The sequence below is a fragment of the Spea bombifrons genome, chromosome 1, assembly GCF_027358695.1.
Source record: "Spea bombifrons isolate aSpeBom1 chromosome 1, aSpeBom1.2.pri, whole genome shotgun sequence".
NCBI lineage: Eukaryota > Metazoa > Chordata > Amphibia > Anura > Pelobatidae > Spea > Spea bombifrons.
Window position 1 is genome coordinate 104,910,002 of NC_071087.1, and position 12,981 is coordinate 104,922,982.

The 12,981-nt window shown below is 37.7% G+C and overlaps 2 protein-coding genes across 5 annotated transcripts in view; one reads left to right on the forward strand and one right to left on the reverse strand.

Annotated features, from left to right (window-relative positions):
* The window catches only part of ISCA1 (iron-sulfur cluster assembly 1), a 521,537-nt gene that overhangs the window by 389,933 nt on the left and 118,623 nt on the right, over positions 1 to 12,981 (reverse strand). The window lies entirely within an intron of this gene.
* DAPK1 (death associated protein kinase 1) overlaps positions 1 to 12,981 on the forward strand; it is a 69,501-nt gene that overhangs the window by 54,557 nt on the left and 1,963 nt on the right. For all 4 annotated transcript variants that reach the window (XM_053467330.1, XM_053467354.1, XM_053467337.1 and 1 more), the window contains exons 17-25: positions 913 to 1,110; positions 1,801 to 1,899; positions 3,185 to 3,262; positions 4,502 to 4,724; positions 7,087 to 7,275; positions 7,612 to 7,809; positions 10,310 to 10,448; positions 10,802 to 10,922; positions 12,416 to 12,604. In XM_053467330.1, the coding sequence (XP_053323305.1) occupies positions 913 to 1,110; positions 1,801 to 1,899; positions 3,185 to 3,262; positions 4,502 to 4,724; positions 7,087 to 7,275; positions 7,612 to 7,809; positions 10,310 to 10,448; positions 10,802 to 10,922; positions 12,416 to 12,604 (1,434 nt within the window). The remainder of the gene's footprint in view (positions 1 to 912; positions 1,111 to 1,800; positions 1,900 to 3,184; positions 3,263 to 4,501; positions 4,725 to 7,086; positions 7,276 to 7,611; positions 7,810 to 10,309; positions 10,449 to 10,801; positions 10,923 to 12,415; positions 12,605 to 12,981) is intronic.

Consider the following 12,981-nt stretch of genomic DNA (forward strand, 5'->3'; position numbering starts at 1 on the left):
CACACTCAGAGACACACACTCAGAGACACACAAACACACTCAGACACACACACACACTCAGACACACACACATTAAATTTATATATTACTCCCTACCGTTTGGGAGATCTGGTATGGGTCCTCTTTATCTTCCAGCATTTTACTTTTTGTGCTGATGCCGGGGCCGGAGTGACGTCATCACCGGCTCCCGGCATCAGAGAGGGCGCGCGAGGGAGCTGTGCAGGGGAAGATTGTGCAGCTGTAGGATTTATCGGCGTATAACACGCAGGTAGGGTTTCAACTTCATATTTTAGTTTAAAAAAGTGTGTGTTATACGCCGATAAATACGGTATACGTAAGTGTAAATATAAGAATATACTCACATTTTGTAATCAATAAATAAAATGAGTTTGGGGGGAGCAAGACAAAAAGTGTTTTCTGTGTTTTAACCATATATTACTGTTCTGGTCACTGTCTGACCGTTCCATCCAATTTTCTGTACAGCCTTATAAGATATTGAGTTGAATCAACCAGTAATTTTGTATCCAGACACTTCAAGGTATTTTAATGGCAAATATTATCAAACTGAGATCAGCAATATTTTCTATAATAATTTTATTATTTATTAAATTTATTTATTATTATTTATTATTTCCATTCGGTCTCATGCCGAATCCACAGTACAAATAGAATATTCCCCTTATCACAGTTACATGAACTGCAGTGTGGGGGGGGATCTGAAATATGGCTTGCAGACATAAAATTGTTCTGATTTATCATTAGCTGATTTATAATGTGCTAATGTATTTGGAGACACATGATACAGCGTGTGTAATGTCTTAATTGCCCGGTAATGAGAAATGTGAAGGGCCGTAGGCTTTTTATATTTTATTCCAATTGCAGCTGACCGGATTGTGTGTACTGTGCTTTCAGGATGGGCATATAGCCCTGCACCTTGCAGTGAGAAGATGTCAGCTGGAAGTGGTTAAAACCCTTATCAGTAAGGGGTGCCGTGTAGATTTCCAAGATCGTCATGGCAACACACCCTTACATGTCGCTTGTAAAGACGGGAATATTCCTATCGTGATGGCACTCTGCGAAGCCAACTGCAATTTGGATATTACAAACAAGGTGAGCTGCGGATATGCAATTTAAATGGTTTTTTTTTCTCAGTTTATTACATAAAGGCACTCAAATCTACCATCAAGGGAAGTGTGTGTATTCAAAGTGTCACAAGATGCCACACATTATATATATATATATATATATATATATATATATATATATATATATGTGTATTTATATATATATATATATATATATATATATATATATATATATATATATATGTATGTATATAATATATATATATATGTATATAATATATATATATAAATGCACCTTCCATGCAACATAGTTATTTGGTGGACTGTTGATAGGTATGGTTGTGCATTGATGACGTTGATGTATATGCCTTGCTATTTAATTATGGGTAAACTCTTCTCACTATTTACGGGAAAGCCTCAAGTATTATGTATGAAAGGAATTGTCAGCTCTCTCCGGTGAGAACAGATATCCTAGGACACTGTTTGGCCTGGTCAAAGTAGAAGTGCTTGCAAGTCTTCTCAGCTTCATTGAGCCTCTGCTTGATGAGTTCAGCTCCACAACACGAGTCTGACTTAGTCCCTGCATAGTGTTGACGAGAGCTTGTTTGGCTTCACTCATGGTCAACGTACTTCTGTGATCTTTGCTCCGTTACCTGCATTTGGCGTCACTTTGGGAGTTCCATTGCCTCACAACGTGTGTTTTGTTTTCTCCTAGTATGGCCGCACTCCCTTACATCTGGCTGCAAATAACGGCATTCTGGAGGTGGTTCGTTATCTTTGCCTGACTGGTGCCAATGTGGAGGCATTAACCATGGTAATATTACTTTACGTTAGTATTTTAACCGCAAATGTTCAAAAGTGTCACTCGGTAAGAGTATATATGTGATTTTTGATATACTGAATAATTGTCATTTGTCATGAATAATTAAAATTTTGCCTTTAGGGTTGCATTTACTTTTTTAATATTTGTAAAAATCAATAAATACCCCCAGTTTACCCGAGAACGCAATTTCCAACCAACAGACCTTTTTTTTAGCTTAGCATTAGATGTGGTGGGTTACTCGCTGCCAGCCTGTTTCAGCTCTGTCTTGCACAAGAGTTCCAGCGGTCTAATAAGACCCCATGTGCTCAAAGCACTCCCATTGATTTCAATGGGAATCCTTTGCTGCCGGTGAGTGGCTTCCTGAAGAAGCCAAAACTGAGGCTAAATACAGACAGCGGGGGAAGCGTCATGGCGTTTTCCAGCTCTGGAGTTGCAGTGTTTTACAAGGGAAATTTTGTAGGTTGGAGAATGCAACTTTCTGGTAGGAATAAGTCTAACAAAACAGGGTAAATATGAAAAGACAAAAGGACCAATATTCCACGTGCAATAAAACAAATAAACAATGAATACTTCCCCACACTAAAAGCAGCTTCCAAAACACTCTTCCTCAAAGTGTAAATCAAATCCAACAGCAAAACATGGAGTGCATATACATGGGGGAACAAAAAATATATACCAATAGTGTAATACGTAGACAAAAAAGGTACTAAAATGGGGTATAAGATCCATCTACACCAGAGTCTGTTTGATGAGCTACCTTTATCCACTTGTGAGTGGATCTTATACCCCATTTTAGTACCTTTTTTGTTTACGTATTACACTATTGGTATATATTTTTTGTTCCCCCATGTATATGCGCTCCATGTTTTGCTGTTGGAAAACAGGGTAAATATAAAGATCTACCTTTCTTTTTCTCCACGTTTGGGATGTTACTGTCTAATCCAGACAAGTGGCCTTCAGATAATAGTGTTTATTTTGTAGTATTGGTAAAGAAAGATATAGTTCAGTTAAATTTAGACCTCAATGAATTGCTTGGTGATTTGGAGGTCACCAATTAATTGCACATTAAGAGTTATGTGTAAAAAGTTATTCTTAGGCAGAAGAACCAGGCAAATCAGCAGAACCATTCTGTTGGTTGCTTTAAGAATTAAACCACATTTAGGATAACTTTTTATACTTAATTTCCCATGTGTAATTTAAATGTTATATTCCACTTAGTTAATGAGACCGAAAAGAAACGTCTGTTCTTGATCTATGTTCATTTATCTGTTTTCAGGATGCTAAGACAGCAGAAGATCTGGCCAAATCTGAACAACACGAAGCTGTTGTCAGTTTGCTTTCAAGACTTCGAAAGGTAATGGTAGTTTAGACAAAAGAAAAGGCACTCAAAATAGAACAAACATTTGTGATGGTCACTCATAGAAGGCACACATACTTGTATTAAAAGTTTTGCCATTTTTAACAAAAACCTTTCTTGACTGGAAGAACTAATACAGATCTATTCACTGAAGTTAAGAGTTGTGGTTTCCGCTCTTTGACCTTGCTATAGTTATAAAAGACAAATCCCCATGAGCGTCTGCCGCAGGAAGCGTTTGTCTGGATTGCTTTTAGGCAAGAAAATGTTTTCTTGAACTCAATGTACTTGTATTTTGTGTTTCCAACCTAAAAATATAACTTTTACTTAGATTACTCTAAATTCTGTTAAAATAAGGCGTCATACCCAATGTTCCATCTAATTGCGCCGCATAAAGTTTCAAATTTTTGGACGTGTGCGCTCTCTAAAAAAGCTATGTGCGCACAGCTTAGAGGGAACACTGGTCATACCTATGTTTTCTTCTGTATTAGAAAAGTTTTTAATTATTGATGGTTCTCCTAGCCTCCTGGCTAATAGGTTTCATACACTGTCTGACAGGTATCTCTACTAATGTGATGATGCTGTTACATTCAGTTTGGAGTATAGACACCTGTCATCCCTCTCTGAGTAAATAAAATATAAAAACTCCCTTTATTACGAATGTATGAGCTTGTATTTCCATCTCTAAACTAATAATTCCAATAAAGGCTATAGTATGATGAATACAAGGGGACGGTTGCCCCACTAGGCTGCTCCAATTTGAAGATTTTGGCCCAGAGACTGTAATATCTTTTGTATTCCTTGTAATTCTTAGTAGGGTTTCTAGTATAATAAGTAGGCCAAATGTATACTCTGGCTAGATCCTTACTGGCTCCCTTATGGCTTTTCTATAAAGTTATTTTAGGGGAATGTGTGTCAGATAGGCCTGGATAGTTTATTTGGGGTTCTTTGGGTATTTGGCCACTTAGTGAGTCTTATCCCCTGGCTTTGAATGGTATCATCCCTCTTCTTAATGCATGCATGTTTTCCAAAGCTAGGATTCCCAACAGATTCACAGTACATTTTGTATAGAGGAGCATTGGTTTTCTTCTTGTTTTCTTTTTGGATACTTGCATAGATGGAGCCATTTCTTCTCTGCCACAAGTGGAAAGACATTTCCTTTCACCATACCCCATGTTGTTCAGTCAGTCATGTTATAATCTTGAGACTGATTTTTTTGTGTGTGTGTGTGTGTTTTAGGACACCTACCGAAGTATTTTCATACAGCAACTCAGGCCATCCCAGAACCCACAGTCAAGGATAAAGTTGAAATTGTTTGGACACGTCGGGTCCGGAAAAACCACCCTTGTGGAATCTCTGAAATGCGGGCTTATTCGGAGCTTTTTCAGAAGACGTAGACTGCGTATTTCATCCACTAATTCAAGCCGCTTCCCTCCTTCCCCACTGTCTTCTAAAACTTCACGTACGTTTCTACCGTTTTCTCAAAGGTTCCTTGATTCCCAGTTATAAAAAAGAATGCAGTCACTTAATAATTTTTCCACCTAACCATTTCCAACTAGTAACGTAAAATAGTACGTTTATGATGTCATGTATGTAGCGGAAGTAAGCACTTACACAGAAACTGTCTCAACGTACAGAATTTTTTATGAGAGGTATAATGTATGAATCAGCTCGCTACGGACTGAAGATGATATATGAATAATATTTATTTAATTTATTAATTTAATGTTTAATGATGTGCACAGGGTAGCGTTTGTGAAAACGACATGCCTTGATGGTCTCTCGATGGCAGTTAAGGTTGGCTGAGAGAGAGATTGCTGTGGCATTTTAATGTTTTTTGTTTGTTTAACTAGTGTATATTTTTGTTTGTTTAACTAGTGTATATTTATTTGCTCTACAATTCTATATGCAGAGCATTTGAGCAACAGGTTCACTTTAGATTCATTCCAGTGTTGTGCAGGCACGTTTCATACCATAACCCTTCGCTGCTTCTGATACGGGGAGTAAAATGAGCAGCTTGTAATCATGTGATTTGTATTCTAGCTATAGTGTGCCGTGGTAATGGATAATAATGATTTTGACACTCAAAAAATCTGTTTATTAAACTGCATTAAAGTGACTTGTAAATGCGGAGGAAAAAAAGCACAATGTTGTTGTTCCAGCGCCTATTCAAAGTGCTGCATGAGAGCATTTATCAGCTTTGTTCCAAGGATCTTTCGACACAAAGGGCAGAATGCCTTAAAAGCTGTTTGAATGCAGAGCTATACATATCAATTGTTTGTATTGTGGTAGAAATACAGACACAGGGAGGTATTTCTCTTGAAAATATGATATTATGGTTTGCCCTTTTTGTGGTTTCACTGCAGTTTTAAGTGATAATGTATTTATTTGTAGTTTGATCTGGAAGCGGTAAAGATCCTGTTCCACTAAGACAAAACATTCATTTTTCTTCTAATGGTTTAATCTCTCGAGCAACAGTCTATTACTGTCTGGTTTTATATCACATGGCAATCACCCCTAGCAAAAATATCAATTAACAAAAATGGCAAGATTAAATAATTATGGGACTCTTATGGGCATTCAACAGTACTAGGAATGATGTTTCCAATGCCGATTTAGTTATGAAACATCAAAGTTTGGGTTATCTTTTTTTATTTTATATTCTTACACAGATTCCTCTAATAAAAAATAATCCTTTCTATCACTTTCTACAAATAAAGTTCCATAAATGATCAACAGCCCTATCTAGTAGACGACCAGCCCTGCACTTGGTTTGACTAAGATTGTGGTCACCATCCGCCACCACTGTCGAAATGTTTTTACTAACAAAGACTCACAAAGTTCTTAGTTTAAACTATTCTCAAGGTTAATCAAAGCATTTCCGTGTTCAGCCTGTTCAATCCTTTGAGCTTTAAACTAATCCCATTTGATTTTATGGACCTACTCCAGAAAAAAAGTTTTAATTTCCCATTGTCTCCAAATAAAAGTTATATATTTTGTTAGTGGGAATCTGTTAAAGAAAGTGTCTTTATGATTTGCCTGTTTCTTTCTGAATGCAGGAAGCACACCTTGTAGCGCTTACTGCCCAGAACTGCTGACCGGTGTTTGATAAGGAGTCCTCTGTAAATTGCATTGCTGTCACAATATAGCAAACGTTATGAGAAAATGCATTCTGGCTCTGAAAACAGGAACATTTAACCTTTGATCATTGGAGCAAAGGAAAATGTTAAATCAGAAAAACATTTTGTAAAACTCAGCGCTGGTAAGCAAGTAAAGTGCCTAGAAAACAAGCAAAGTACTGAGAAAGCATTTGGTTAGAATTATCCCAGTAAAGGGGGTGGTTTACATCCCTGACACCTCCACTAGAAGACTACATATCAAATTACTCTGTGTTCTTTAATGTGCATTCTTCCAAAATGAAAATAAAAAAACAAAATAAAGCTCTGACACTGAAGTTGGTGTCTTGCCGAAGCAGCTGCCTTCCTTCTCCATGGTCTGACATTACTTACTCCTGATTGACTGCTTGAAGCCAGTTTTAATGTGATTAAGCTGTTTGAACACTAAGACTGCTTAGAGAAAAGGGTGTTTAATGCCAAAGATAGCAAGATGGTATGGTTGGTGGAAAGCTGTATGCTTTTTGTTCATCAGTTAACATTTGCGCTTTCTCTATGAAGTACCTTTTGAGTGGAAAAACCTGAGCCTGGTGCGCTGCCCAAATGTTATCTTATCGTTAAATCTCGCCAAACATGAGAGGGGCACAAAATCCAACTTTGGTGTGATTTGCAACTCTGTTTCTAACATGTCCCCTGTTTGCTGTTTTTCAGTTTCAGTGAGCATTTCGGATCTCTACCCCGGCTGTGAGAATGTCAGTGTGCGGAGCCGCAGCATGATGTTTGAGCCAGGATTAACCAAAGGAGTACTGGAGGTGTTTGTAGCACCATCTCATAACCCTCACTCTTCTGCAGATGACCAGTCCACCAAAGCTATTGAAATCCAGAATGCCAACTTGAATGGTTTGTGGCAAGATCTTTTTCATATTTTAAATTTAAAAAAGTGGCCTTGGAAACGTGAACTGTGCTTCGATTTAGCAGATTTAGCTAATTAGAGAAAATCTGAAATAATCAATTTGTGTATCATTCCAAAGGCACTTTTAAGGCACTGGTTGGATAGATGTAATCTGTGGAACTAGGACTTGGCTTTTAACTATGGTAGGCTAAAGTCTAAATCATGTCGCCATAGATGGGGAAACTAACTTGGAACCTAAATTAGTCTTGTTGACTTGACTCATTATATTTAAGTTGTTTCATGTCCTGAACAGCACAAAAATGTAATAATATTTTTACTTCAAGGTGTTGGAGATTTCAGTGTCTGGGAGTTCTCTGGAAACCCTACATATTACTGCAGTTATGACTATTTTGCTGCCAATGACCCTACATCAATTCATGCTGTGGTTTTCAGCCTTGAGGAACCATATGAAATTCAGTTAAATCAAGTCATTTTCTGGCTCAACTTCTTGAAGTCGCTTGTTCCTGTAGATGAACCTATAGGTATGTATTTTGAAAAAATGTTTATGGTATATAAAAACATGGTAACTTCAGTTTTAGCATTAAGAACTCGAATGCATCGTTGAGATTGGCAAATAAAACCCAAAACTATCCTGTGCAATCCCCTGGCAGTAAGACTCAGGTTGAGAAGCTAAATCAGTCATTTATGGTTAACCTTTCTTCAATTACTAATATCATACAAATGCATATTAAAGTACTCTATGATCTTCATCACATTAAAAATAGAAAAGTTTTAAGAGATTGTGTTTTCTTGCAAACGGTGATGTTTTCAGACTAATGTAAGTCTGTGGAGACACATACTTCATTAGCATTGCCAAACAGCTCAGTTTTAAAGCCAACCAAAATATAACATGGCTGACAACAACTGGCCACATCCAGGTCTGCAAATACATGCTGTTTGTTTGAACAAAATTACACTAGTTTTTGTCAATACTAATCTAAATTACTGTAAATGGTAATGTATTTTATGATCAAGTAGAAAAATATCTCACTATCCCTACTTAAATGACTGGAGTTGTTCAGTCCAGAACAGATTCTGTCTGCCATTTTGGTTGCTTCATGGAAGCCTTTGAAAGTGGCTTTTGAAGATTACATTAGGGTAGGGCTGAACGCTAGATCTGGAAAGTACATTTTCAGTGGGAAACCTGAATAATGAAAAATTCTTCCTGATTGACTTCTAATATGCTAGGAAGAAAATTTTAATGGAATGGAAAAGCACTGTCGATCATTGTTGTCCATCTAGGTGAGCTGGCCTTGATATGACAAAAAGTTGTGGTTTCAACTTCCCCATTTCTTTATTCATTTTGAAGGGCTGACAGTAAGACACTCTGAGCTGGTCCTGTATAATGTATAGTGAAATATGTGAGGAGAGTTTTAACTATACATTATATAGGGCCAGCCAACCCTTCATAACGTATAGTGAGCTCAGGGCGTTGAAGCCACAACTCTCCTGACAACTCTTCCATTAGTGAATAAACCCTTCATGCTTCTGGCCTGCTTGAAAAATATATAGGTTCTTTACTATTAATTTTACCGTGTTCAACATCGGTCTAGAAGTAACCTAACCTTTCAAAGCTGCGTTGCCATTCATAGAAAATTCTGATGTTAAGCTGAAGGACAGTCTGCCCTTGAGGGCAACTCATTTACTTAGTGACATGTTCCATTCGTAACTATCTTTCACGTCCAATCAATTGGTTGAAAGATTAGTTTATTTTATTACCTTACAGTGCCCTCTTTATGGTAATGCACAACATATGTTATAGAGGTGAAAGATCAATTGACTGACTGCTAAAGTATTTCAGTTGAATTGGTGTAACTTTCAGATGTGGGTCTGTACTGTGTGAGTAATTATTCAGAATTGATTGGAAGCCTAGCAACACTGTACAATTTGAGTGGAAGAATGTTACAAAAATTACAAATATGCGAGCAGTTCTATCCACAAAATGCACATAAAGCTAGTTTTTGACATATTTTTAGGTCCCAGCGGTTTTCTGTGTCACACACAAGAATAATCTACACGGTGAAAGCTTACGAGCATTCTTGCTTTGTATCACACTGAAAAGATATTTCTATCTAGGAATGTGTAGTGATATGTCCTTAAATATTTATCCACAAGATGGCACTGTGAAATGCAGTCCAACTTTTTTTAGTGATCCTGATTTCGCTTTTCCAGTTTTAGGAAGCTTAATCTGATGTAAGGAACTTGTGATGTAAGGAAGGGTGGTAGATACATGGGACAGGCTCCCTTCAGAAGTAGGTCTAGACTTTCTCCTGGTCTATATTTACTTACACTCACAGTCCACATTCACAACTTTAATGGTTTAATGAATGTGTCTATCGCTGTGTGCGTTCACAGCAGGTGCTGCCCCAGCATACCCCAATATGATTAACATTTTTCAGCCAGCAATATTGAATATTAAAATTCTTATTTTTATACTACCACTGTTAAACTAACACTCGCTCAACACATCACTATAGTACATTCTTTCTTCTGAGGATCGGGGAATTGCTCCCTGGACTTGGTAGCAGCTACAGAAAAGCAACATAACCAACGGTGAAATTATGCGTTCTCACACCGTGTGAGTAGCTATAAGGAATGGTGCTGTGTAAGGTACGGGTGAAAGATGTGGCATGTTTTAGTGTGTGTTATAGCGAGTGTGTATGCGTAAGTGTTAGTGTGTGTGCTAGTGTGTTAGTTACTATAGTGGGGTTCACTCAGCTGTACGTTCCCCCAGGGCCCTCCCCTGAGTGTAGCTGTAATATGACTATATAATATATTTTCCCTTAAATCATATTAGTATTTCCTGAACCTTTTAGGAAACATTATTTTGTTATTTAGGTGTTTGGGGCCTGTACAGTACATATCGCTTATGTATAAGGACTGTTTTCAGCAGATGATGTCCCTGATGAAATAACACCCGACACAGGTGTGTTAGCACTGAGTAACTGTGTGTCTCTTTATCTCTTTGGCCGTATGGTTTAGCCTTCGGAGGAAAGCTAAAGAGCCCACTCAGAGTCGTGCTCGTAGCCACGCATGCCGACATTGTTAATCTGCCTCGCCCAGCTGGAGGAGAGTTTGGATATGACAAAGATTTGTCATTGCTGAAAGAAATCAGAAACCGGTAAGAACTAACAAAAGTCATATGAGGTCATATTGCATTATGTTTGTTGCAACTAAATCAAATTACACTATTCGTGGACATAAGACATGTTAGTGTAAACTCCTCCACACAAGGGCACCATTAGGACAGATGGTGAAGTATTTCTACTACAAATAATACTGAATTAATGCACTGTTAAGATCACTTTCACAGCTTAGGGTTTTAATAAGGTTGTTAGGGCTTATGGGATAAGCTGGCTAAGTGATAATGATGGTGTTTCTTTTTAGCCTGACGGAAGTTACTAAGCTATTTAGTTGTTATAAGTGGGGTGAATTTCTCTTGTGGAGTAAATAAAAGAATTCTCTTTTCCTTAGTTTTGGAAACGACCTTCACATTTCTGACAAGCTGTTCGTGTTGGATGCAGGAGCATCTAATTCCAAGGATATGAAGCTTCTACGTAATCACCTCCAGGAACTAAGGAGCCAGCTAATTTCTGTAAGTCGGTTTAATTACTGTAGACATTAGTGGCTGTCACACTTTGCATAGTTTATTTTAAAGAGGTAAATCCTCAAGGCGACATATTTATGAAGAGAAGTTCTGTAGCAAGATTCTAAATGTAGAACACATACCATAGCACCTGAGAGACCGCAAAGCCACTGGTGCTACACTTAGTATTTTGCCCCAAAATTGCTCTTTGTGTTGTGTACCGCTAACATGAAAACTTCTTTTTACAGATATGGTGGGACAAGGTTCTGTTCCTAACCTGTATCTCTGTGTAGTTGGTTATAATCATTACCCTCTTCTTTCCTAATTTTTACAATGTTGCTTGCATGGATTTAAGATATACTCAGATAAAATTAACATTTCAATATACACTGTGGCTATAACGTAAACTACCGTAATAGCATTTTGGATCTATTTCCATATTGACCATGGCATGTGCTGTAAATTGATGTTGACAGCTGCAATATTCAGATGCACCTATATTGTTGATAGACAAGTAGGTGCCCTTACCACTTGCCATCAGAAGAAACATTGTTTGTTTTATATACCTGTAAGTTTGCCCAATGGAGAACTAGCTTATATTTAAAATTAAGCAGTTCCTTCTGAATCTGGCCAAAGACATATACCACACATACACTGTTAGAGGCTCACAAGCACGTTACGTGCCACCTGGTGGCCAGGTTTTGTCTTGTGTGGTAGTGAGATCACAATACTACCCTGTAGTTGATTTGGAGTTCTTACCCATGTAGCAAAGTATAAATCAACAACTTTAAGCTGCCATTTTATAAAGTTCTTAAAACGAATTGTAAAAAAAAACAGACATATGTGGCATGTTTACTATCTCCTTGATAGTAAGAATGATTGCCTTCTAAACAGGCGTGTGACCTATACACATAAAGAAAGTAAGGAGCTAATAATACAGCAAGTCCCCATCATCTTTTAAGTATGAACCTGAAAACTCTTTGGGGCAAGTATTTTTGGGGAATTGCCTAATTTGGATCAGAAACATTACCTATTCTAGGTTTGGAATGCTGCATCAGAACAGCTTCAGTTCTGCCTTGATTATTTTCCATAGGCTGTTTTGTTAATCCTGGGCATTGGCATTGAAAAGTGCTAAGTGAAATCGGGTTGAATATTAAAATGTTATGTATGTAATCCTTCAGAGAGTTTCAGTAGCAATTAGCATGGTTATGATACACTGGCATGCAAATACCTGTTGCAAATCGACTCTTAAATTGGGCTCATCATTCACAAATTTCTGAATGACAGGGTCCTCTGAGTAAATTATGTGTCATCCATTGTGTGACCATTGTGGGCATGCAGCAGACTCAGCAGTCCTGTTTGTAGCTTCTCAGTTGACCTTTCAAGGGGTCATTTGTATAAAGTCGTTGCAATCTTTGGGTCTCTCTGGGTCTGCTCTAAAATGTCCCTAGCCATTTTGCTTTCTTTCCCAGGATATTAACACTTATCTATTGTTGTTATAGGCTTGTCCAACAGTGACACCTTTATGTGAGAAAATAATATCTACTCTGCCATCATGGAGAAAGCTAAATGGGCCCAACCAGTTGCTGTCATTCCAGCAGTTTGTTTATGATGTGCAGGAGCAGCTCAACCCACTTGCTAGTGAAGAGGATATAAGGATTATAGCACAGCAGTTGCACAGTATTGGAGAGGTAAGAGGTGACAGACACAATACATGCTTCTCTGCATTCTTACAGCACAACTTGTTGACTTCAATAAACTGTTTTAAATTGTAGATAACAAAATAAAGATTTGCACATTAAGGAAGAGAGATTTCCCTTACACATACCAGTAGTTTTCATATATAGTGTGTTGGGCCCTCTGCTAGCCTCCAGTTTTGTTTTCTGTGTTAGTTGATGTTGAAGCTAAATTGATGAAACCCAAGAAATCCTGAGCCGCATGGAAAATTGTGAACGTATAGCAGAATTACAAAGGGCATACAACAAGCAAGGTAGCCTTAGGTTTAAGTCGATCATTTCCACCTGGGTATGTTTGCATATATGATCTGCCCAGCGTCCCAAAGTACAAC